General features: G+C 39.3%; 1 protein-coding gene across 1 annotated transcript in view; it reads left to right on the top strand.

Annotated features, from left to right (window-relative positions):
- The window catches only part of ARHGAP31 (Rho GTPase activating protein 31), a 176843-nt gene that overhangs the window by 102749 nt on the left and 49558 nt on the right, over nt 1-24536 (top strand). Inside the window, exons 2-3 of the mRNA XM_036743963.1 lie at nt 19294-19396; nt 21897-22041. Coding sequence (XP_036599858.1) covers nt 19294-19396; nt 21897-22041 — 248 coding nt within the window. The remainder of the gene's footprint in view (nt 1-19293; nt 19397-21896; nt 22042-24536) is intronic.

Below are 24536 nucleotides of genomic sequence, written 5' to 3'. Positions count from 1 at the left end.
GGTGACTTGAAATTCATCATAGGGAGCAAGGCATGTTCTTACCATCTCCCTACTTCTCTTGGTTATCAATTCAATATAGGTCTTCTGTAATTTCTAGTGAAAAGGTCATTCTTGTTGGCCTAGAAAACAGAAACAGCATTAGAAAATAGCAGTTCTGTCATCTCAGTTGTCAGTTATAACATAAGCCCAGGTGTCCCAAGAAAAGTCCCTAGCCCTTCTTACTCTTTTGTTTCCCAGTATAGCTCCCTGGACTCCCCCTTTTCATTGTCCTAAGCTTCCCTCTCCAGCCTCAGCTCAATCTGAGCTTTAGCATGATAGTATTTTTTAAAGTGTCCTGTACACTCACTTTCATTCTCGGTTCCCTGATCTTGCTTCTTGCTGTATGTTTCTTTTTGACATCTAAGTTGGTTGGGAATTCCTTATATAGTCACGTAGGTCTCCCCAGATAATTCCCATTTTCCCTCCTTATTAGAATTGTTTCTCTTCCTGTCTTCGGTATTTTATTCTCAAGTATTTCCTATCCTTCCTAGGCTGGCTTGCCTATGATGCACCCACCTTTATATCCTTGAAAGTAAGCATGATGAGGTAGGTTTACATCTCATCACTAGCTGTGTGGCCTTGGATGAGTCCCTTAAACTCTCTGAGTTTCAATGTCCTCATCTGCAGAATGGATATATATTATCTATAGTAGCTCCTTCATTAGGATTACTGTGGGGCTTAGATGAGATAATTGAAGTAAATTTGTTGTTTTGTTTTTGCTTTTGCAAACTTGATACCGTTATATGAATATTAGTTTAAAATGGCATTTTCTTTAAAATTTCTACAACTTCAAGCATTTTCAAGAGACCACAGTTCCTAATTTAAGTTTAGGAATGATTAGAGACAGTGTATCTAACTAAATGAAAATGGATGGGCATTTTTGGTCTATTGCATTATAGCCATCTAAGTCTATGACAAACTAAAGCCTTGGATGTGTGGTGAAAGTATAGAAGAGGGAAAATGGGTTCTACAGTAATTCTATTTTTCTCACTTAATTTAAAATCAGATAAGTTAAATTAATTAAAATTAGATCAAGCTTCTTAATTATATATGGAGTGGTCTATGACATTTGGATATGAAATAGTTTGTGTTTAGAGTAGGAATGGGTGGTATGGACAGAGAATTATAGGTTATGATCTGGAGAGGACCTTTGAGATTATTTAATCTGATTGCCATTTTTTTTTCACTTAATAGTATTTTTTTCAATTACATTTAAAAGTGGTTTTCAACATTCATTTTTGTAAGATTTTGAATTCCGAATTTTTCTCTCTCACTTTCTTCCCTCCTCCCTCTCCAAGACAGTAAACAGTCTGATATAAGTTATAGGTGTACAATCAAACATATTTCCACATTAGTCATGTTGTGAAAGAAGAAGAATTGGAACAAAAAGGAAAAACCATAAGAAAGAAAAAAAACAACCAAAAAAAAGTGAAAATAGTATGCTTCAATCTCATTCAGATTCCATAGTTCTTTCTCTGGATGTAGATAGCATTTTCTTTTAGAATTCTGACTGCCATTTTATAGATTAAGTAACTGAGGCCTAGAGAATGACTTACCCCAGTCACTTGTCCAAAGTCACACTGCTAGTAAGAGGCACAACCAAGAAGTGAACCCAGGTCCTTTGATTCTACCGTAATTTCCATTACACCATGATGGAGATTTGGAAAAAAAGAAAATAATTAGTGACCTTCAGCTTTTCCTCACATCATTGTGAGGCATCCTTAGCTTCACTCCCAGAGGAATTCACCATCAGGAGGCTTAACTAGGGTTAGGCAGTGATGGTAGCATCCTGGGCAGTTTCCCCAGCTGACACCCATAGGGAGAGGAAAGTTCAAGAGTTGGACTGTTAATATAAACATTAATGGGCAGTTCTATCACTATTACAAGATATCTTGTTATGAGTGGAGGAAGAAATTTAGGTATTTAGTCATGGGGTTGTTGATTTGGCGGTGGAAAAAACTTTGGAATCTTTCTCATTCAACCCCCTCATTTTACAGATGATGAACTGTTGTTAAGTGATTTGCCCAAGGGTACACAGATAATATCAGAGCCAGTATAGGAACCCATTTTCTTTTCCTTTAAATATTCTATTTATCCCTTTCCACTGACTATATGACTGAGGCTATAATACTAGCCTATTTGTTAAGGCAGCTTTAAAGGTACCTAGATCACTACTCAGTTCCCAACTATCAACTTTTCAAGGGACCAAGAAGGATCTATTTCTTCCCTTATGTTCTACCTGGAGCCCTTTTCACTCTCCCTGACAACATGGTGGCCACCAATTTTGTAGAGACCCAGAGCCAACAAGCACTCCCTATTTCTGCTTTGGGGAGGTCTCTTTTCTTCCACATTCTACATTAGAAAATCATTGCATACAGATTTTTTTGAAAAAAAGGGTTACAGGCTGAAGGGAAGTCCTGTTGTTTTAAGCAGGAAAGAGAGGCCTTATCACAACAGGAAGTATTGTGAAGCAAAGTTACGGAGGCTTCCAAGTGAGAGAGACTTTGGAAACAATGTCGGCCTGTAGTTCAGGAATATCAGGCAGGAAATGAAAATATGCTGGTGTGTGGAGTAGAAAGGAACTGATAAGCACTACCTGGTTGGCCTTCATGCAGATATAGCCCAGTAAAGATGAAGTTGTTTTTCTAAATGTTCCCAATCTCTCATCAGCAAAATTTATTTTAGAAAAACACAGGGATAAGAGGAACCAACAGTGTAATATGGCTGGAAGCCCTTAGGTAATGTTAAAAAAAATAGGAAAAATAGATGGTATAATAAGCAAGGAGTGCTAGTCAGAGACCAACTTGGAGTGAGGCTGTATTGAGCAGGGCAAGAGCACTGGTTTTGGAGGAGATGTGGGTTTGAGTTTATTTACTCCCTAAACTAGAATTTATTAAGTATTTATCTTGTGCCAAGCAATGTGCTAAGTGCTTGGGACACAGAGACAAAGACAAAAACAAAAACAGTCCCTGACCCCTGAGGAGATTCCCTTCAGTTAGAGGAGTTTACATTCTGCTCAATTTCCTTCTGGCCTTTATTAGCTCTGTGACCTTGGGAGAAGCTGTAGATAGGCAGATATAGGTTCTGTGTAAGGAAAATGTCAGCCAGTATCCAAACCCAGGTCCTCTGGTTCAAACTCAGCAGAAAAGACAATCCCTGATCTCTTCTCCACCCCACCCCAATAGATAGGGCTCGCCTCTAGAAGGGTACTATAGGCCAGGGGTTACTGCATCTCTCTGTCTTCTTCCATATTTAGAGCTCATCTTGCACTAATGCAATAGTTCTTGGCAGATGCTCCTTTCTTTAGATTTCTCCAACCCCTCCAACCTCAGCAAAAATTGGGTCCCTCCCCTTTCCTGATCCCCCCAGGTAGAAGTGCTTTCCCCCTCCTCAAATTACCTTTCATCTTTATTTGACAGCATAGATGTTGTATGAGCAGAAAATCAACTCATCCGAAAGAGGCGTTTAATAAATGTTTATTCCATTAAAAATTCATTTTATTTTTTGGTAGCACATCTGACATTATTTTAGTCAGTATTTGCTGATAAGCATTTTGTTTCATTAGCAAATCACAGGCATCTGACATCCTAGTTAGTATCTTTATGTAATTCCCTATGCTAGTGAAAAATTGAACAAAATAAGTGTTAGTGTCTAATCAATAACTTTTCATTAATAGAGGCATTATGCAAATATTAAAGAGATATAAATCTCTCAAGCAGTGTCTCTATTTACTCAATACCCATTTAGCTGAGAAGCAGGACAGCAAAATGGAAACAGCATTAGACTTAATGCCAGGAAAAACCCGAGTTCCTTCCTATCTCACCTTAGACACACACCAGCTGTGTGGCAATGGGTAAAGGGTCTTTGCCTCATACGGAGAAGGTACGGTACAATGGAAACAGTGCTATTTCCTACTTTTCCCAACTCATCTTAATTCAAATTCTTTCCCTCTTTTAATTAATTTTTAAAAATTTATTCTTTATATAGCTTGTTTATACATAATTGTTTACTTATTGTCTCGCCCGTAGGATTGTGAGCTCCTTGATGGCAGTGCTGTCTTTTGCCTCTTTTTGTATCCTTGTCACTTAACATAGTGCCTGGCACATGTCATTGTTGTTGACTCTTTAGTAATTGTCTGAGGCCAGATTTGAACTCACAAAAATGAGTATTCCTGACTCCAGGGCTGGTGTTCTATTCATTTTGCCTGGCACATAGTGGGCACTTTATAAATGCTCCTTGACTTTCTGAATACTTCTGTTGGGTAGAATGTAAGCTCTTGGAGCACTAGGGTGATCTGCAATTTCATCTTTGTTTTTGTATGCCCAGAACCTAGCATAAGGCTTGGGATATAATGGGCAATTAACATTTGTTGAATCAAATTGATCTGATTCCAAAGAAGATGAAAGGGAGAGGAAATGGTCAAAAATAAGTATTTCAAGAGAAAAAAGAAAAGTTGGAGGGATGGTGGTGCCTCAGAGAGAAATAGTGAAGTCAGAAGAAAGGCTTAGCGGAAAAGATAATAAGCTCAGTTTTAGGCATTGGATTTGGGATAGTGGTGGGACATTTAGGATGAAGTGATCAGTAGGCAGATGAGGGCCATTTGATAGAATGTGGTGAGAGAGGTATGTGAGGGAGAGGCATCAAAGGTCATTCTAAGGTATTCTCATGTGAGAAAATGAAATTTTGCTGAATATTCTTCAGAGTGTAGCTTGGCCAAAGGGATCTTTTAGTTTTTGTGAAGACAATAAAACTTGGTTGTCTGAAGCCAGCAGGTTATTTATGGAAATACCTTTGCTTTGCAGCTGATTCCCATAGGAGCAGATTTACTTTGGTCCAATTATAAAGTACTTAGGCTTAAAGGAGCAGTGGTGTCTTTTTAATAATCACTTTTGAATTACCCCACTGTTTTCATAACAATCTTACATCTCTACTGTCTTACATTTCTAATCAAACTTCATTTTAAAAAAATAATTGTTGTTGCTAAAGATTCCTGGAACTTTCTGCTCTCAACCTTTGAAAACTTTAGGTGTTGGGTTTTATTTTTCTCTCTACGTTTATTCTTCCTATATAAAAAAGTAGTAATCATAATATTAATCTACACTGGAATTATCTTATTTGATTTCCATAAGTCTTTTGAAGTAGGAAGGACAGATACCAGGGCTTAGTGGTAAAGTAGGAAGTGGGTGCTGGACTTGACAATCAGAGGACCTGATTAGCAATTAAAAATTAGGGGAAAAAATAGCAATGTCATTTCTAGCTGTGTGGTTTAGACAATTTTTGGGTGAAGAAGAGGAAGATAACCCAAAAGATAATGACAATTTGTTGATGAGTAAAATAGTGTTGTTGAAGATGGTGGAGGTGATGATGATGGCAGCAAAGCTGACATTTATATTATTCTAAAAGCATGTGCAAAAGTGCTTTCCATATGCAATTTCACTTGTGTCTCAGAACTGACAATATTTGTCTCACAGGTGAAAAAACTGGGCCCCAGAGAGCCAGTACATTTCAGAAATCATATCTGAACCCAGTTCTTCCCCAACTGTAAATTCAGCAGTCAATTCCATACTGCCTATTTTAAGTTCAGTTTCCTCATTTTGATCAGTCAATAAACATTTATTAAGCACCACTATGTGCTGGACACTGTGCTAAGTGCTAGGGAATACAAAAAAAGGGGAAAAAAACCTTGTCCTCAAGAAGCACACAATCCCACGAGGAACACAGGAAAAGATGCTGAAAAAGTGGTGGAAGGTATCCAGTGGAGGGGGAAATGATGGGCTGGTTGCCCTAGGTGAACTCCTTAAATGGAGAATCTGGGAGGACCTCTCTCCCTTGCACCTTCTACCCTCTTCTATCAGAAGGAGGGAGGGGTCCCGTGGGCAGGGGTCTGAGGAGTGAGTTTCAGAATTGATGTGATCTTGATGATGAGATTCTTGGAAGACACCAGGAAAGTCCAGAAGAGTGAAACCTGGTGGGAAATGATGGGAAAAGTGAGGACAACACTGGTCCTCTACCCTGTGGTTGTTGTGGAGTGTGGAAGGAAATTTATATTTGCCCAAGATTAAAGAACCCAGAACTCCTCACTCCTAGCCCAGTTGTTCTTTCTTCCGTAATGTCATTCAGGCCACACTTTTTCCTCACTTTGGTATGTTAATGCAAGCACCTCTGTACGTCCTCAGTCACCTTGCACTTAGCATGGAAGCTCGTTAACAGACTGAAAATTTGTTGAGGATATCAGAAATGATTGAGAGACAGCTTGAAGTAATGAATAGAAAATTTCCCTCCAAGTCAAAGAGACTGAGATTCAAGTATCAATTTAGACACATGGGCTTTGTGACCCTGGGCAAGTCTCTTAACTCATTACCCCCAGGAAACTCTCTAAGACAATAAATTACAGAACTGTTACCCAACTTGCTTTGGTACAGTAAACCTCCTTTCCAAATGCCTCTACACTGAGGAAATCACTGACCTGTATTAAAAAAAAATTTCAAGTGAGCTGCATTCCTTTACCTGAAGACTATGAATATGAAGAATGAAATATGAAGAATAGGGTGGCATCTGTACCACTCCCCAAAAAAGTTTTCTGTGGGTAGGGAAAATGAAAGTCCTTGCCTTGCACATTTGCACTACGGGGAGCCTGAATCTAAGTTTATGAAAGCCACGTATTAGAAACAGCCTCAGGTTGTCAGAGAATGGAGAATGTTGGCCAGTAGCCTGCTTAGCACTAGCCCTGGGCAGCACTGAAATAGAGGCAGCATTTGTGTGTGGCACTGTGCCCCTTTCTCTGTCTGTGCCTCTCTGGTGAATCATCTTCATCGTACCTCCCCCTCAGGCTGCCCTCTATTAGCTGTTAACTCATCAGATGGCAAGAGTAACACCTTTTAATACAATTTAATGGGAGATTCTTGAGAACCCAAGGGAATGATGCTGTGATGATGGAATTTGAGGCACCCTGACAAGCTTGCTTCTTCATGCTCCCTGCCCCCACCTAATGCATGCTGCTGCTGGGCTTCCTCTCCAGCCCCGACTCTACCTTAACAACAACAGCAAACATTTATATACTTTCAGATTTGCAAAGCACTCTACAAATATGTCATTTGAGCCTCACTGGGACCCTGGGAGATAAGGGCTATTATTATCCCCATTTTACAGATGAAGAAACTGAGACATAGAGAGGAGCCCAGGGTCACAGAGCTATTAATTAAGTGTCTGAAGTAGGAATTGAACTGAGGTCTTCCTGACTCTATCTACTCCAGAGCCTGATGCTTCTGCTTTGGAAATTGTTCTGGTATTGGCCACTTTTTAAGAACATAAGCTCCTTGAAGGCAGGGACTATCTTTGTGTGTGTGTGTGTGTGTGTGTGTGTGTGTATGTGTGAGTGTATCCCCAGCACTGAAGCCTTAAGCTTTTTCATTTATTTATTCCTCTGGAGCTAGGGAACTTCCCCAGGGCTGACACATCATATTGTGTGTATTCATAAAGGTCAGTCCTACTGGTGATGAGAAAGTTGATGGCAGAAGATTTGAGCCAGAGATCTTTGACTCTTCTTCTAGCTTTAAGAGAGATAGTAGTGATGTATTGGAAAGAGCACTATACTCAGTGTCTGGAGGCAGGGTAATAGTCCCAGTTCTGCCACTAAATAGCTGAGTGACACTGACAAATGAAAGGGTTGGACTAATAGTCTTTCATAAGGATTCTTCAAGCCCTGATGGTTTAAGGTCCCATCTGCTTTCTTTGATAAGCCTCAGATTCCTTATCTCTGAAATAGGGCCGATACTGCACCAAGAAAAACATCAACCTTAGAATGCTCTTTCTCAAAAGAAAAAAATAAAAATAAAATAAATTTTAAAAGTAAATAAATAAATAGGAAGCAAAACAAAACAAAAAAGAATGCTCTTTGTTTCCTCCCTTTCTCCCCTCTCCCCTTTTTTCTCTCTATGCATGTTCACATGTATACATGTATGTACAATGTCCAGGCAATAAGTGTGTGTGTGTGTGTGTGCGTGTGAGCATGATTGTTATAGCTTCACAACCTGGTGAGTTCAAAAGTCTGTCATAAGGGTGTTGCAAGGAACAAGCTTATGGAGCCACCTTCAGGGCCCATGGCAATGAGAGCTGAAATAAAGACTCATCCAACAGTGATGTTACTTATTTATCTATTTTTCTTTCTTTCTTTTCCTTCCTTTCCTCTCTCCCTCCCCTTTCTTCCTTCCTTTACTTCCTTCCTTCTTTCTTTGCTCCTTTTGTTTCCTTCTTTCTTTCCTTCCTTCTTTCTTTCTCTCCTTTCTTTCTTCCTTCCTTCCTTCCTTTCTTTCCTCCTTCCTTTCCTTCCTTCCTTCCTTCCTTCCTTCCTTCTTTCTTTCTCTCCTTTCTTTCTTCCTTCCTTCCTTTCTTTCTTTCCTCCTTCCTTTCCTTCCTTCCTTCTGTCTTTCTTTCTTTTTTTTCTTTCCTTTGTTCTTTCTTTCTTTCCTCCTTTCTTTCTTTCTTTCTGTCTCTAGCTATCTGATTGCCTGGACACAATAGGCAAAAGAATTATTATTGTATCTTTTCTCTCAAGTAGTTGTTGGATACATTTTATATACTCTGTTCTTTCCATTTCACTCTTTAAGCAATGGGTTGCTTGAATAAAAGAAGGTGCTTATTTTCAAATGGCCACCTTGGGGGGGAAAGTTGCTTCATGTGTGCAGCATTTCATTTTTTATGTGAGTAGGGCCTTTTGCTACAAGAGAGTTTCCCTGCTCTAGATCTTGCTTTATCATTTAATCAAGTTCAAGAAGGGGGAGAGAGAGAGAGAAGGAAAGCTGTTTTGGTTCCTACTAAGCAGAGTTGCTCAGGCCACCCACTTGGATACGCTACCACCTAAGCATAGGGTTTGGTTGGGGAAAGAGGCAGGGAGTGGCCTTGATTAATATGCCCAGGGTTCTGTTTATTTGACACACCTTGGGTTCTCAGAAGCAGTTTTCTTTTTGGACGTATTGCTGAGATTGAACATCTTATGGACTTCCTCCTCCAGGAATAGGGACTCCAATGAGACTACTATAATGGGGATCTGGTACACGTGTAGACCTCATCAGCTTGCTCACCTGCTGCAGCTTTCCCACTTGGAGAGCCTGGGAAGCTTGCTTTTGGAAGGGAAGTGCCTTGGAGAAACTGTGAAGTAGGAGTGGACATTCTACTTGGTTCTGGTTGGCTAGCCACAACGTGACTGGGAGAAGACTTTACTGAGTGTTTAACTGAACTGCTGGTGTTTTCAAAAAGACCTAAATCAGCTTCAGCCACCTCATTGCTCCCTTCATATCTGGAGATCAGTGACTCTGATGCTGGCCAGCAAGAAACTATGTGGTAAAGGAAGTGGAGCCTTACAACCTAGGGAATGGTTGTCACAAGGGAGTTTCAGAGGCTGGGCTCCAAGATGGGCGTTTCAGCCAATCCAACACTGATACCCTAACAGGAAGGAACAATCTTATGAGTTACCCTAAGGGCCCTTGGCAGTGAAAGCTGAAACAGGCTCATCTGGCAGATGATGCTTTGGATGGGAACTTGGTAGGACCAATGCTACGTAGGAACTGAGCTAAGTTTTAAGACAATTCCTTCAGAGGTTAACAGGCTATAGTGGAGAGTATGCCCCAGAGGCATATGTCGTGCTTTGTTTTTGCTATGTTTTTGAAGTAAATATCCCTTTGCAAAAGTGTTTAAATGGAACCAGGGAATCAGGGCACTAGTCACAGGTCCCAAACAATGAGGGGGTCTGGTGGGACTTCAAGTTCCATAGCTGGAAAGGGCTTAAGCTGATGGCACTGGAGAAGAGAGACACACACCGTCTTCTCAGGTTTTCCTCTCTGGCAATCTGAAAGGTAATATAGCAAGTCTGGCTCTGGGAAAGAGGCCCAGAACATACCTGTTATGCCAGTTTAGATGTTCGCATGGGCAATATAAGTCTTAAGTTTGAAATAGACAGTAGCAGCGTTTTGTAGAGAGGCTAATATCTGTCTGCTCACCTCTCCTCAACTTGCCTTGTTTCTGTGTACTGAAACACCTTAGAGTACACTTACGTAGCACTTTTATGTTTTCTCTTTTGATCTTCAAATAATGTTGAGATATGTAGGAAGGGCAAATATTTTTGTCCCCACTTTTCATATAAGAAAACTGAGTGACAAACAGCTTTTCTAAGATTTTGTAAGAACTGGAACTAGAACCTAGGCATGTCCTGACTTCTACTCCATAGAATCGTAATCAAGGGTGTGTTGTAGCCATTTTGTACCTTGTCAGGAGAGCAGTGTTAAATATTCGGGGTGAGCATTTACACTTTGAAAAATTGGTAAACACTACAAATCAGGGCTTGATTTATTATTTTGTTGATTGTCTAGATTTAAGAAAATGATGGAGAGAATGTTAACATGCAGATTTAACTTGAAAGTGTGTCATGTACACCTTGCTTTGGAGAGCTGGTTGTTAAACATTTACCAGCACCCCCTGATCATAATATTATATCTGTAAGGGACTCTGAAGATTGTATAGTTTTCTGGAGAGTCTTATATGATCTGATGATGAGTGAAGGGAGCAGAACCAGGAGAACATCATACACAACCACAGACATACTGCTTCTGTGATGACTAACTTTGATAGTCTTGGCTCTTTTCAACAATGCGGAGTTCTAAGACAGCTCCAAAAGACTCATGATGGAGAAGGCTATCCACATCCAGAGAAAGAATTATGGAATCTGAATGCAGATTGAAGAAAACTATTTGCTCTCTCTTTTTTTTCTTTGTTATTTTATCCGGTTTTGTTACATCTTTCTCACAGTTCATTTCATTGGTTATAATTCTTCTTTACAATTTGATTATTGGGAAAATAAGTTTAGTGTGAAGGTATGTGTAGAAGCTATATCAGATTACATGCAGTCTTGCAGGGGGAGGGGAGAGGAGAAGGAAGGGGAGAAAATTTGGAACCTGAAAACTTGAGTGTTGTAAACCAAAAAAAAAATTTTTTTTAAAAAAGATCATATAGTTCTTTTTACATTAGGATGCTGGGACTAAAAAAATAAGTCCAACTCTCATGATTTCAATGCTCACTCTCACCGTACTTCACTTCTCCTTCTTGCTTTCTCCTAATTATTACATGTATTTGTTCATTGATGTACACAGTATTATCTAGGTGTGTACATGGATGGATATAAATTGTAGGCTATTTCCAAATTAATTTCTCACCACCTGACAAATTTCTGCTTTAACCCTTTAAAAAACCACAGATTTCTTTATAAGTGCTAAGATTATCACTCAGAAATTCCTGAGCAGGCCATTACTGTACCCTAGGAACGCACAGAGCTGGACAATTAATTTTGTTTAGACAGATTTCATCGGAAGGCATCCTTCTTCAGCCTTTTGACTTCTATGCACTTTATTTTGTACAATTATAAACATTATCCTGAATCAAGATGGCTTCACCAGTCTACCAAAGGGGTTCATGACACAAAAGAGCTTAAGAAATCCTGCTCCAAATTAAAGGAGTTGCTGATGAGAGAGGTTATAAGGGTGGTTCTGAGGGAGAAACATTTTTACAATCAGGCTTTAGATATAGAAGAAATAGGTTTTCTCTTTTTTGGGATTTGTAGGGCAAAGAATTCATTGAACACAGCTATCTGCCATACCCCATTATGATCCTACCTTCATGGAGGAAAGCAGGTGAAATAGTGAGGTTGCAGTGAGCAGAATCCTGGGTGGCTGAGGCAGCATGGAAGTATGGAAGGGTTACATCTGGCCCACCAAAGAAATATATATCTTTGCAATTTGCAAGAGTTGGGCCCCTTTGTGGGCCCTGAGGTAGACTGAGGGCCTATGGGCATTGTAGTATGACATATCGTTATATGAAAGTGAGTCATAGAAATGACTTCTCAGTTGTTAGAGCACTGGTGCCCTGGAATTCAAATACATGCCTACAGGAAGAGATGCTGGTTTAGGGAATACTGCTGTGCTGTGATGAGGGCAAAAATGTAAATTAACAAGTATCAAAGATTTTTATGAATTCAGGTGCACTTTGTGGTTCATTTTCATTTGTCTCAGCTCTTATGCAACAGCCAGGAAATTTGGGGAATATATATACACATATACACACGCATAAACACACATGTGTGTATATGTATATACATGTATATGTATGTGTATGTATGTATGTATTGTTAGCTAAAATGCCAGTACTGCTTTCCCACTTGTTAGCAGGTAGTTCATATTACTACAGAAGAAAGTTTTATTTTTAAAATACTTTTTTTTTGGCGGGGGGAGGCAAGGCAATTGGGCTTAAGTGACTTGCCCAAGATCACACAGCTAGTAAGTGTCAAGTGTTTGAGGCTGGATTTGAACTCAGGTGCTTCTGACTCCAGGGCTGGTGCTCTATTCATTGTGCCACCTAGCTGCCCCTAAAATACATTTTATTGATAGCTTTTGATTTTATATTGTCTAAATTTCTTTCAATATCCCTCTACCCCTCCCTTTCCAGAGAGCCATCCCATATAATAAAGAATTTTTTAAAAAGAAAAAGAAGGGGAAAAAAAATCAGCAAAACAATGAATATGTTGAAAAAATCTGAAAAAAAAAAACCCATACAATCAATTCTCAACTTTCAAGAAGGAAACTTTCCTAGAAAACTGCGTGGAAGTCAAAAACTCAAATACTGATACATTGAACCTATGGGAAATGGGGGGTGGGTTCAGGTACCTTCAGCCAACCAAAACTGTAATCTTTCCCTAGAGATAGCTGAAAATATGCCTTTCTGATACAATTATTTATTAACAAAACAGTAATTCTAATAATACGCACTTTTACAAACACAGTAAGTATGAAATAACCCTTAAAATGTGGGGGAGAAGAGAGGCAACGGGAAGGGATTGGGAAGGGACCAGCAGTAGTGTTAGGATAACTATAAGGTAAAAAAGGAAAAGGGGGAAATTGCCATCTCTAATCTTCCTTTCTGCTCTAGGGTTGGATGAAAAGCACATGCCTTGAGGTGAGTCCCCAGCCCTCAGTCTGAGGTTGGACCTCTTCTCCCCTCCCATCCCCTCCCTCACCCCCACCCCCGCCGGCTCCACCCACTGGACACCACAGGCCGTCTGGGGAGGCTGGTGTTGAGGACTGACTGTACGATGTTCCCTAAGCACAGATCATCCACCCTCTTCCCACTTCTGTAAAGGAGAATGGGGAAGTTTCTTCTCATATTTTTTTGGGACCATGATTATTCTTTTGTAGGTATCGTTAATGTTCTTGAAGTATGGCAGTAGATCACAAAATCAAAGCTCTGGAGCCGGAAGGGACTTCAGAGGCTCACTCCTTCATTTTTAGAGTTGAGGCCTAAGGAAGTTAGCTTTGCCAAAGGTCACACACATAGTAAATGCCCAAAGGCAGGATTTGAACCTGTGTACTCTGATTCCTAAACCATGGTACTTGTTCACACAATTACTTGTATCTACACTACTCTTTTCCCCTCCATTTCTGCCTATAGTACAGTGGAAAGATAACTGTGAACAAAAGAATGGACTCTAAAAAACACGGTATGTGTCCAGGGAAACATGAATAACTTCCTGTGGCTGGAGTGTAAATCTGTATTTCCTAGCTACCGGTCCACAAAAGTTTTACTACCCACATTTCTTACTTTTTGAAGCTTATAAACTTAAACAGATTTTTTAACTTCTTTTTTCCCCTCCTTTTTTTGTCTTTTTACCTTTATACTACCTTGCCACCCAGAGCTGAAAAAAGCAGGAGTGGTCTATCACAGACAACTTAAATATATTTTACTTGTCTGAAAGAGATTGAGGTGGGAAAGACTGCCAAAACACATGTGAGGAGAAGAGGAGAAAGAGGGGAAGATAGGGCTGGAAAGGTAGGTTGGTGCCAGGCTGTGGAGAGCCGTCAGGTCCCATTGAGGTCCTTATCAGTAGGCACTTCTGTTTAGTGGGCTCTTTGACGGATGCACTTTTATAAGTAGGCCTGATTTTGCAATGTGAAATTCTTGAATAGTTTATCTCTGCTATTATTTCATTTATGAAAAAAAAAGGTAGGCATGGACAGTATTCTGTTTCTTGGTATAAACGCTACCTATGTTTGCTCCCTCTCTATTTATTCAAGAAAAGATCTTTGTTCTAGTTTTTATCATAGAAATTTCAAGAGATAAATAGGAGCAAATCTTCTTTTCCATGTGACAAAGGCAGAGCCTTTGGATAATTGGAGCCTCAAATGCTTGGATATAGAGTTTGTCCCATATTCCAACCAGTGGAAAAGGCCCATGCGTGAAGCTTTTAGGGTGGGGAAGGGCCGGAGATCAAGGATGGGGTGTGTGGCTGACCAAAGGCAAACTTCAGCTACCACATTTCCTATTTTTAATGTTTCCTTATTTATTTATTGGGTGGTTCTTAATGTGAATTTTACTTTGACTTCCATTGACAAACACAGGTGAAAGAAATAAGTAAAATTAGTGTGTAAAGCTGAACATACAATAAAAAATAATAAATTTTTACAAAGGTTTGCACCTTCTGTTATTTATCAATCCTTACTCCTACCCCCAAGTGATGTGCAAATTAACTTCTTTGTTGGTGTCCACCATACAGTGGAAAGAGCAATCAATCTAGAGTCAAAAGACCTGAGTTCAAATTATCTCCTTGGGCCCTGATCTCCTCATCTGTAAAACGACTGAGTTGGTCTAGGTGGATTCTGAGGTCTCTTCCAGCCCCAGAGTTATGGTCTCATCACCCTTTTACTTCTCTGATCCTTTAGAAGCAAGCAGGTGGCACTGAGACCTGGGGTTTGAAAGTTCAAATCCTGTCCCAGACACATTCTAGCTTGCTCTCTCTATCTTTATTCAAGAAAAGATCTTTGTTTTTATTATACAAATTTCAAATTTTTTACACAGAGTTATTATAAAAATTACAAAACCCAGACAAGTCACTCTCAACCTCGGTTTTCTCATCTGTAAAAAGGGGTATTGTGAGGATTAAATGCGAACATTTGTAAAAAGCTTTGTAAATCTTAAAGTACCATATAAATAAATTTATATATGTATATATATGTTATATAAATTACTATATAAATAAATATATACTATATAAGTACTATATAAATAAATTATTATTATTGTCATCATTATTGTGTACCACCTTCTTTGTCATGTGTATCTCATTTGTGGCTGTTATTGGTGTCTTTAAATATATCTATAGTCAACGTGTGCCTTGTTCTCTTGGTTCTATTTTTAACACTTGGTATCACTGCATGTGTCTTCTCATATTTCTTTGATTTCTTCTTGTTAACCATTTCTTATGGTACAACAATATTGCAGTATATTCATATGCCCTAATTTATTAATAATAATTGGTTGGTACCAATTGATGGATACCTAGTTTGTTTCTAGTTTGAGTTTTTCATTGTTCTTTTAAATAGTGCACCAATAGGTCTTTTTTTCCTTCCTGACTTCAAGCTTAAGGCTGACTTTCAGCAATCAAGGGTGGGATTGACCTATGGGGACGAGTGGTCTCAGTGGAAAGAACTCTTTGGGCTCTGGTGTCAGAATACTTGGGTTTCTCTCTGAGACCTAAAACAAATCCCTTTACCTCTCTGGATGCCAGGCCCCCTCATCTGTGCAATGAAGGACCTTGACTGGATAACCTCTAACATCCCTTCTAGATAGAAATCCTATGAAGAGGAAGGGGGTGTGGTGGGGTGGACAGGGTGGAGCAAGCTAACAAGGCTGAGGACTGGTACATTCAGAGGAGAAGGAGCAGCTGTTGCCCCCAAGAAGAACAGCTTGTCCCAGATGGGAGGGCTCAAAGAGAATAAGAGTTTCTATATCTGGGCCTTTTCTGCCACAAACCACATTGGGTGCTCTGAGTTAAGTAAGGCAGTTCTCCAAATATACGTATAGGTTTATACGTGGGTTGAGTTAGTTGCACGCTATCAGATTTTTTTTTTTTTCGGTTTGGCAGGAGAAAAAAATTCTAAGACTCAAACAATAGTTTATTTTGCTTCAAGCACTATTGGATAAAACAAAATTCCAGCGCAACAAAATTACTTGGAATGTCCGGTGTCCAGTAGGGTGTTTTGTAATGGGATTCACCTCGAAATCTAAATTTCGGTGCTATTTGACTATAAAGAGCCCTTGGGTCAGAAACTCTAACTATAGGATGGAAGCAGGTTTAATTCGAGGCATTTCATTCCCTTCTCTTGGTTCATGAGCCTTTGCCCAGAAAACCTGGGAAAGTTACCAACTTGTGGCACATCTTTGCGCTTAAAAGCATACAGTTTACCATATTACTAAATTTGCCATGATACAAAAAGTCAATACATTGTGTTGTTTTGCCAACAATATAAGCATTTAAAAAACAACGCTACCACCACCCAGGTTGCATTCCGAGCTTCAGGCAATAATTTTCTGCTAAAATGAATGTCCCCAAAATGGTTTTTGATGCTGTAGCCATTCAGCAACAGAGGTGCTAGAATTTGGGGGGTTGTGCTGAATGCAGTGGAAAGCATACTGGCTCCTCAGTCAGAGGCCTTGAGTTCAAATCCCGCCTCTTAGCATTTACTATGTGTGTGATATTGGGCAAGTCACTTAACTTGCCTCTTCCTCATTTTCGTCGCCTATAAAATGTGAGAGGGTTGGCCTCAATGATCTCTCAGGATCCTTCTGATCCTCCTGGCATGTTTCCCCTCAATTTCTCTCATTCCCTTGACTAATTCCAACATAAAAAAACTCTAGGGCAGCAAAATGAGAATTCAGAGAGTGTTCTCATACTTTGGAATTGCTGAAGTATCAGCAGACGTTATTGCTGTGGAGTAGTGGGGAGAAGGGACACGAGGAAACTTCCAGTTGGAGCCAGACATCCCCAAATCCCACCGTATGCTCCATTCAAAGAACATCCTATTTTACTTTTATTGATCTGAGATTTGATTGGAGGTCACTTTTGAAATGTCTTGAATCACAAATAAAATCTAACACCAAAAATCATAATGGGGAGCCACAAAACTTAAAATAATTCAATCCAATCATGTCACAACCTAATCAGGAACTGTGTGTTCTTTTTTGAGACAGGAAGAAGGAAATGGAATGATACAGAGACTAGGACCAAGCCTCATAGAATACCTTTCATTTACATGTACTTTCACCCCCAAATTGATCATGATTGTCATGTTTGACGTCAACCTTTTGTACATCCACCCACCTAACATTATAGTTGCAGGCAGGGAGCATTTTCCCCCCTTACAGAAAATTCTATGATGTCCCTAACCTAGATTTGACCCTTGGTACCATAATCTAAAGAACTGGAAGAGCTTTGGTCAAAACTCTGAATAGCCACTTCTGTGTTCCTTTTTAGGAGTTAGCTTAGACTTTGTCAGGAATGGGTATATTGTAACACTTGTTATGTTCCACTTGTATGGAATGTAAGTATTGCCTTTCCCCTTTGGTGTGGCCTGAGCAAAGAGCAATTCAGAGAAAAGGATTGCCCCCCTTGTTTGTTTAACTATTGCCTGCTCTTTAAACATAAATGGGTACAAGAGTTCTAGTAGCTTATGTACCAAAGCCAAAGTCAATTCAAGGTCAATATGTATCCAGGGAGTATTGTTCTCCTGCTTCTTTTAAAACCAACTGTGCACTAGTTGATAATAATGGTGGCTGATGATGGTCTCTTTTCTAAGGGCGAATGTGGTAACAGTGTCATCATCATTATAGTGGCTCATAAGTGTATTACTAATTTTATATGACCACTTCTAAGGGGTGGGGGTGAGGGGGTAAGTAAGCAGGTCTATGGCCTGGTTGAGTCTTAAGTTGTTTCTTCTTATGTGACATGCCTCATGAGTTCCCTGTAATCTTGAGAACACTTGGATAGCTCTCAAAGTATAATTCACGTATTACTGCACTGACTCATATCAAAACATCCCAAGGGCTAGTCAGTGGTAGACCCAAAAACCAAAGAATCCCAGAGTTGGATGGGACCTTAGAGGTCATGGAGTCCAGTCCATACCTTAATGATTGAATTGATCCAGGTGTCCCAGGTCCTCCTTCAAAAGTAGACCAGGTAATATAGTGGATAGAGCACCAGCCCTGGAGTCAGGAGCGGGGAAAGGGAGAAGAAAAGGGAATATAAAGGAAAATGCATTTCTATGGTGCCTTCTATGTGCCAGGCACTGTACTAAGCACTTTTACAAATATTATGTCTTTTTGATCCTACGGTAGCAGAAAGAAGGCTGAACTTGGGAGTCAGAACACCTGAATCCAAATACTAGCTCTACCACTGACTGGCTCTCTGACTTTGGATAAGTCATTTAAATGAGCCAAGTAAACTTTGTATCTTTATCTGCAAATGGGGATGATAATAATACATCCCCTGCTGTACCTCATGGGGTATAATTGCAAGGGTTGAATAAACTGTCAGTAAAGTACTTTGTAATAGTATAGGCAGGGAGGTGCTAAAGCCAGCTAGAACAGGCTGGGAGCCGATTTATGCCTTGGAAATAAGCCAATACTACAAATCAAGGCTTGATTTATTGTTTTGTTGATTGTCTAGACTTAAGAAAGTGATGGAGGAAATGTTAACAGTACAGATTAAACTTAAAATGTATTTCGTTCTTATATTCCCCCTCCCCTCCAGAAAGCTGGTTGTTAAACATTTACTAGCACACCCCGGAAAGCACTATAAAAAAAAGAAACAGAAGTGGTTTCAGCCATCACCATGGCTACAGCTGCCATCATCCTAAGCAGTAAAACTAGTGATGAAACTCATTGAGGAATGTCCCATTTTCTGCCCTTGAGTCAGAGCTAGATTAAAGGTCCAAGAATATACAGAGAGTAGAGATGCTACGCAAACAGATCAGCCTGCTTGTCCCCTTAACCCCTGCCCTAAGATAGTGGAGTGAGAGGGAAGTCAAGTGGTCATTTCTGTCACTTTGGCGTGGTCAGCAAAGATGATAACTGATTCAAATTTGGCACATCTTTTTTTGCTGACACATACATACTGTTACGGTTTGGGGACTGTCAAATCATGGGTCTGACAAATGTTCCTTTTTCTAACGGTGAAATGTGCTTTTGTTTTTTTTTTAATAGCACTTTGCTTTTGAAACCCATATAAAAGTCATGAGACCCGTAACCTAAATCATTTATGGTTTACTATGATTACTTTCAACACGTGCTTATTTTATAAGATGACCTGGATTTTTAAAAGGCATTTGTAATGGACTATAAAGCTTCTATCTAATGTGTGTTTCTTTCTTTTCCTTTATGTAGTTCCCTATGTACTGAGGAGCTGTGCAGAATTTATTGAGACTCATGGCATTGTGGATGGAATCTATCGACTTTCAGGAGTAACATCAAACATCCAAAAACTGAGGTATTCTAACCTTGTATACCCTACCTCACAGTAGGACCATAACTGACCCCTTCCAAACTGTTGAGTGCATTCAGGTTCTCTTGGGGACAGGAATTCTAGGAGTCATTATGGTGCTTTCAATCAAGAGCTTCTTTATCAAGTCCAATATAAATATCTCCAATAAAATGTCTAGGGGGATTTATTTTGCTTCTCTGGACCCCTGATGGGTACATTCGATTTCAGCAAAATTTACTAGTAGGAAAGACTGGAGTCATTTTCTCCAATAACAGTAAATTCTTTTTAAAAAAAATAGAACATTAACACTTATTCTTAATGAGTCTCTAGCAAACCCCATTACTGAATTATGCTAAGTCCTTGAAATTCAAACAGCTGTAGAAAGCATATAAGTGAAGGGTCTTCCCCTAACATTCTCATACTTGTAATGATAACTATAAAAACAGTTTTATCTATTTTAGAAACTGTTCTGTAGCCATAAAAATAAACTCATTTTAGTTAAACATATGTTTTTACATTTTTAAGCTACTTTAACCATAAATAAAAGAATTGCCAACTCAAAATTAGAGATTCTTTTAGCTAGGCTAACATGAAAATATACATGAATTATTCAACTAATTAATCATCTATTTACTTAACCATAAACTAGGAGAAAAAAAAAGACAAGCTTTCCAGCTTTTCATTTCCCAAATGATTTCTTTCTTTAGAATGAAAGAGTCAGAGAATTTCTTTCTATGGAAGAGGAGATTGCTGTTGAATGCTAGTTTATTACTTCCAAAGACTCTATGTTCGGGAGCTTGAGAGATTTGCATTGGACCACTGGTTTGACTTTCTTCAAAAATTCATTAGCAATCATATTTTTTGCTGGATGCTCATGTCATAACCAGTTCTTCAGCAGTTAAGGATTGACCCTGTACTGAGCACTAAAATTATTGGCAAGAAAATGAACTGACAAGAATGTTGGCAAGAAATTGAGCTGGCAAGAATGTTGGCTAGAAAGTCTTGTTCCATTCATTTTTTTAAAATACCTATAAATTAAATTGGTCATTGCATTTTTCTCTTCTCAGGGTCTTACTCAGTTCCTTCCAACTCTTAACAGCATCAGAAATTTCATAGTATTTTGTTCAAGGTTATGGAAATAGGCCTCAAGGATGGTCAGCATACCCTGTGTATTTCTTTTTAGCCAATCTTAGGAATATTACCTTGTCAGTATTATCTATTTTGTCAAAAGCCTAACCTAGCTCTTCTATATTAAAACTCAAAGACCTTATCATATAATTTGGAATTTAACTTCTAGTCATATCCCATTTTGAAATAATATAACTTGTTTTGGAGGCATTTCATGAATTTGTCATAGAGCACAGAAGATATTAGGGACTCATTCATCCCCAGCAACCAGAACTCCTTTCTAGATGCCAAGGTTTAGAAGATTCTGAGATGCAGTGTCTCATAGGAATAGAGAACCGGCTTCAAAGCCAGGAAGATCTAGCTTCAGGTCCCACCTTGGATACATACTGGCTTTGAGCCCCTGGTCAATATTAACTTAACCTTTCAATGTTCTAAGCAACTCTCTAAGAGTATAAGTTGAAGAAAAGGTGCTAAACATATTGGACAAGGGAGTTTACTCTCCTGGTCCCTATACTAATGAAGTCACACGTTTCATACCTGTCTCTAATCATCAGACTGGCTTAGTTTTAGTTCACAGGTTGGATTTATATTGTCATAAACAAACAAACAAAAACATGTTTGTTGATAGTAATATATGGAAGTAAGGATAAAGAAACAGACCTGATTCACCCTATTTTCTCTTCCCCTTTCCCTACCCTCTACTCTTCCTTTCCCCCTTTCTCTTCCCTCCCCCTCCTCCTCCTTTTCCCTCTTCCCTTCCCCACCTCTTCTATTCTTTCCTCTCCCCTTCTTCCTTTTTTCTCTTCTTCTTCTTCCCCTTCCTTGCTTCTTCCTCCTCTTCTTCTTTTTTCTCTTTCCCTTTCCCTTTCATGTCTTTCCTTTTTTTCCCTCCACTCCTCTCCCTTTCTCTCTTTCATTTCTCTCCTTCCCTCTCTTTCCCTTTTCTTCTCCCCCTCCCTTTCTTTTTCTCCTTCCCTCCCTCCCTCCCTCCTTCTATTCCTCTGGAACTTATTTGGAACATGCCACTAAAAGCTAAGTTTTTGATGCTCATACTAGTCAAATTGTTTTCATCCCCACCACTAACATCTGAGAGATTAGATACAGAACCCTCTGTGGGAAACTCATTACTAAATAATTGTTATGTCCTTCAAACCACAGAATCTGTTTTAGGGGAGTACAGAACTAAAGTAAGAGTCTTCCCACAACCTTTCCCTTCAAATTTTGCCTAGAATAGAGGATCTTGGGTGGGAGTGAGGTCAAAGTTGAAAGTACAGTTAGATCAGCTGTTTCAGGTTGGTGATACTTTTACTCTGTCTGGCCCTGATAGATCTAATTTGTGTTCTTCAGTATTGTTATGTCTCTGTCTGTGTTGTTTCAGGCAGGAGTTTGGCTCGGATCAATGTCCAGATCTGACAAGGGAAGTTTACCTTCAGGACATTCACTGTGTGGGCTCCCTTTGTAAGCTATACTTTAGGGAGCTGCCCAACCCTCTCCTCACTTATGAGCTCTACGAGAAATTCACGGTGAGCTTTTCTTCTTCAATTACAGGGAGGTGGGTGGGTAGTGTACATGGGGGTTTGGAGAAAGAGGTGATAGCTCTCTTCTCTTTCCAGTTTGAATTTCAGGGAGTAGGCTGTTTTTTGTGAAGTACGAAGAAATGACTCACTGGTCCAATCTTATAGCTAGAGTTTCATTTTTATTATGATTGTCAACCTTCAGAAAATATTAAATCTCCCATTTATACTTATCTATGGGGGTAGTAGGGCTATTTGCTCATTTTTTTCCCTCCATTGTTCTTTGCTTATTTCCTTTTGGGACTGAAGAAAGAGAAGAGAAAGGGGAGAAAGAGAGGAGAAAGAGAAAAGGGAGGAGGAAGCAAAGTGGAAGGGGAAACAAGAATAAGGAAGGAGGGAACAACAAGGGAAAAAGAGCCATACAGGCTAGGCTTATATGGAGAAAAGCTGCTAGCAGAACATGTAGTCAGCCGATATATACCAAATAAGCAAAAGTTAACTACAAGAAAAGCTTTTTTTTTTTTAAGGCCAGGTATTATGAGCAAGTTTGACACTAGAAAAGAATTGGGAAAATGCATCTCCTTTCTTCCTTTCTTTGCATAGGTGGGGGACTATGAATGTGGAATATGGCTTATAAGATAAGACTGATACATTGGTTTTCTTAAAGTGCTTTTTTTCCTCTTTCATTTTTTAAAAAAATCTTTGTTATGAGGACTAGCTTGTTGGGGAATAGAGGAAAGACAGAATCAGAAAGGAAGTTTATGTAAAACAAAATGTATTAATAAAAATAAAATTTGTTAAAAGCCCAGCTTCAAAACTTGGACTTAAATTCTGAAAAAGGATAATAGCCCATAATAGACCAGCCTAGCAAGCAGGAACCTGGGGCTTCAGCTTAATATGAATGGCGAAATCACAGATGAGTAATAACCCATTCTTGCTAAGCACAGTTACAAAGCAAAGAGTCTTCTTCCTGTGGGCCCCCTGTGGTTCCATATTGGCTTCCAAAGCTATGGCTGCAAGTAAACCAAGATCACAGCTGGTAGTATCCTCTTTGAATGGGATAACGGTAAAATTCCATTTGATCAAACTTAATAGTGCAGAAAGACAGAGGGACTGGGTAGTGTAGTGGAAGAAGCATTAGCCTTGGCACCACAAGACCCAGCCTTCAATCCTGGCTCTCCTACTTATTCTCTAGCTGTGTGACCTTAGGAAGTCACAACCTCTCTAAGCCTTAGATTCCTCTTTTCTAAAATAAAGATATCCACTCTGCCCATTTTGCAGATTATTATGAAACCTTCGAAAATACTAAAGTTATGCTAAGGTACTACATAAAAATAAAGTTTTTTCATATAAATAGGGGCCTATTAATCCCTGGTGTAGAGAAAGTAATTTACAGACGGAGACAAAAGGATTGCCACTGTCTGACCCTAACTTTGCTTTAGTCTTGGGGCATACCAGTTCTTCCTTTTCAGTCTCAGAAGGGGACCTTGACTTCTACCCCAGTCTAAGATTCTTTTATCCTTGAAGCCCAACCTGAAATCTGAAGCTCCCGAAACTTCTGACACCTTTATCTGCTTGATTCCCTCAGTCCAGGGGATCTCCTACACATAAGTCATTACCTGTCCCCCTACCCAGGTCACTTCCCAGCACCCACCAACTGCTTTCTCTCACTACAGACTATAGGCGCATTTTCATGTGTTTATCAAACACAAGGGTATTTAATGCAGAGTGTGTCTATACAGATTTAAAAATACATGCAGGTGATGCAGTCAGAAATGTGTATAGCCCATATTGTCCCATGCTCTCAACTTTTCTTAAATTATCCTAGCCTGATTCTCTAGTAGCCAAGAGTGATGTCAACTGCATCTGCAGATGAGAATGGTTTCACTTTAGAACATGGCCTCCTCATCCCCAAGACAAATTAGATTCTCCCACATGGGAAAGATTTTATTGATTGATTGGTACAGTTTCCCAGTCTCATGCTCACTCTTAGCCATTCAGAAGGCTTTCTAACAGTATAGCTGGATCCTCTTGTCCCAATCCAAAATATTATGTAATTCTTGACTTCACTTCTCCACTCCCTCTTCCCCCAAACAAGGGATAAGCAAGGACATACAAACAGGTATGTTAGCTTTTCATTTTTTAGAAAATACTTTGGTTTTTTCCCCAGGCACATGTTAAAACAATTTTTAACTTTTTTTTTAAGTATTGAGTTCCAAATTCTATTCCTTCCCCCTTTCTTCCCTCCTGAGACAGTAAGCAATTCAATATAGGCTATACAGATGCAATCATGTAAAACATTAACATGTTATTCATTTTGTATAAGAAGACTTGGACATAAAAAGGAGAAAGAAAATGAAAAATAGCATGCTTCAGTCTGTATTCAGACATCAGTTCTTTCTCTGGAGGTGATTAGCATGTTTCATCCCTATGGTATCACCCTTTATGTGTAAATCAAAGCAGGTACATTACCAAAGTTCCTATCACCTCAGAATCAAGTCAGC

This window comes from Trichosurus vulpecula, chromosome 2 (assembly GCF_011100635.1).
Source record: "Trichosurus vulpecula isolate mTriVul1 chromosome 2, mTriVul1.pri, whole genome shotgun sequence".
NCBI classification, from domain to species: domain Eukaryota; kingdom Metazoa; phylum Chordata; class Mammalia; order Diprotodontia; family Phalangeridae; genus Trichosurus; species Trichosurus vulpecula.
The sequence above is the reverse complement of the archived record's forward strand: the minus strand, read 5'-3'. Positions and strand labels throughout refer to the sequence as shown.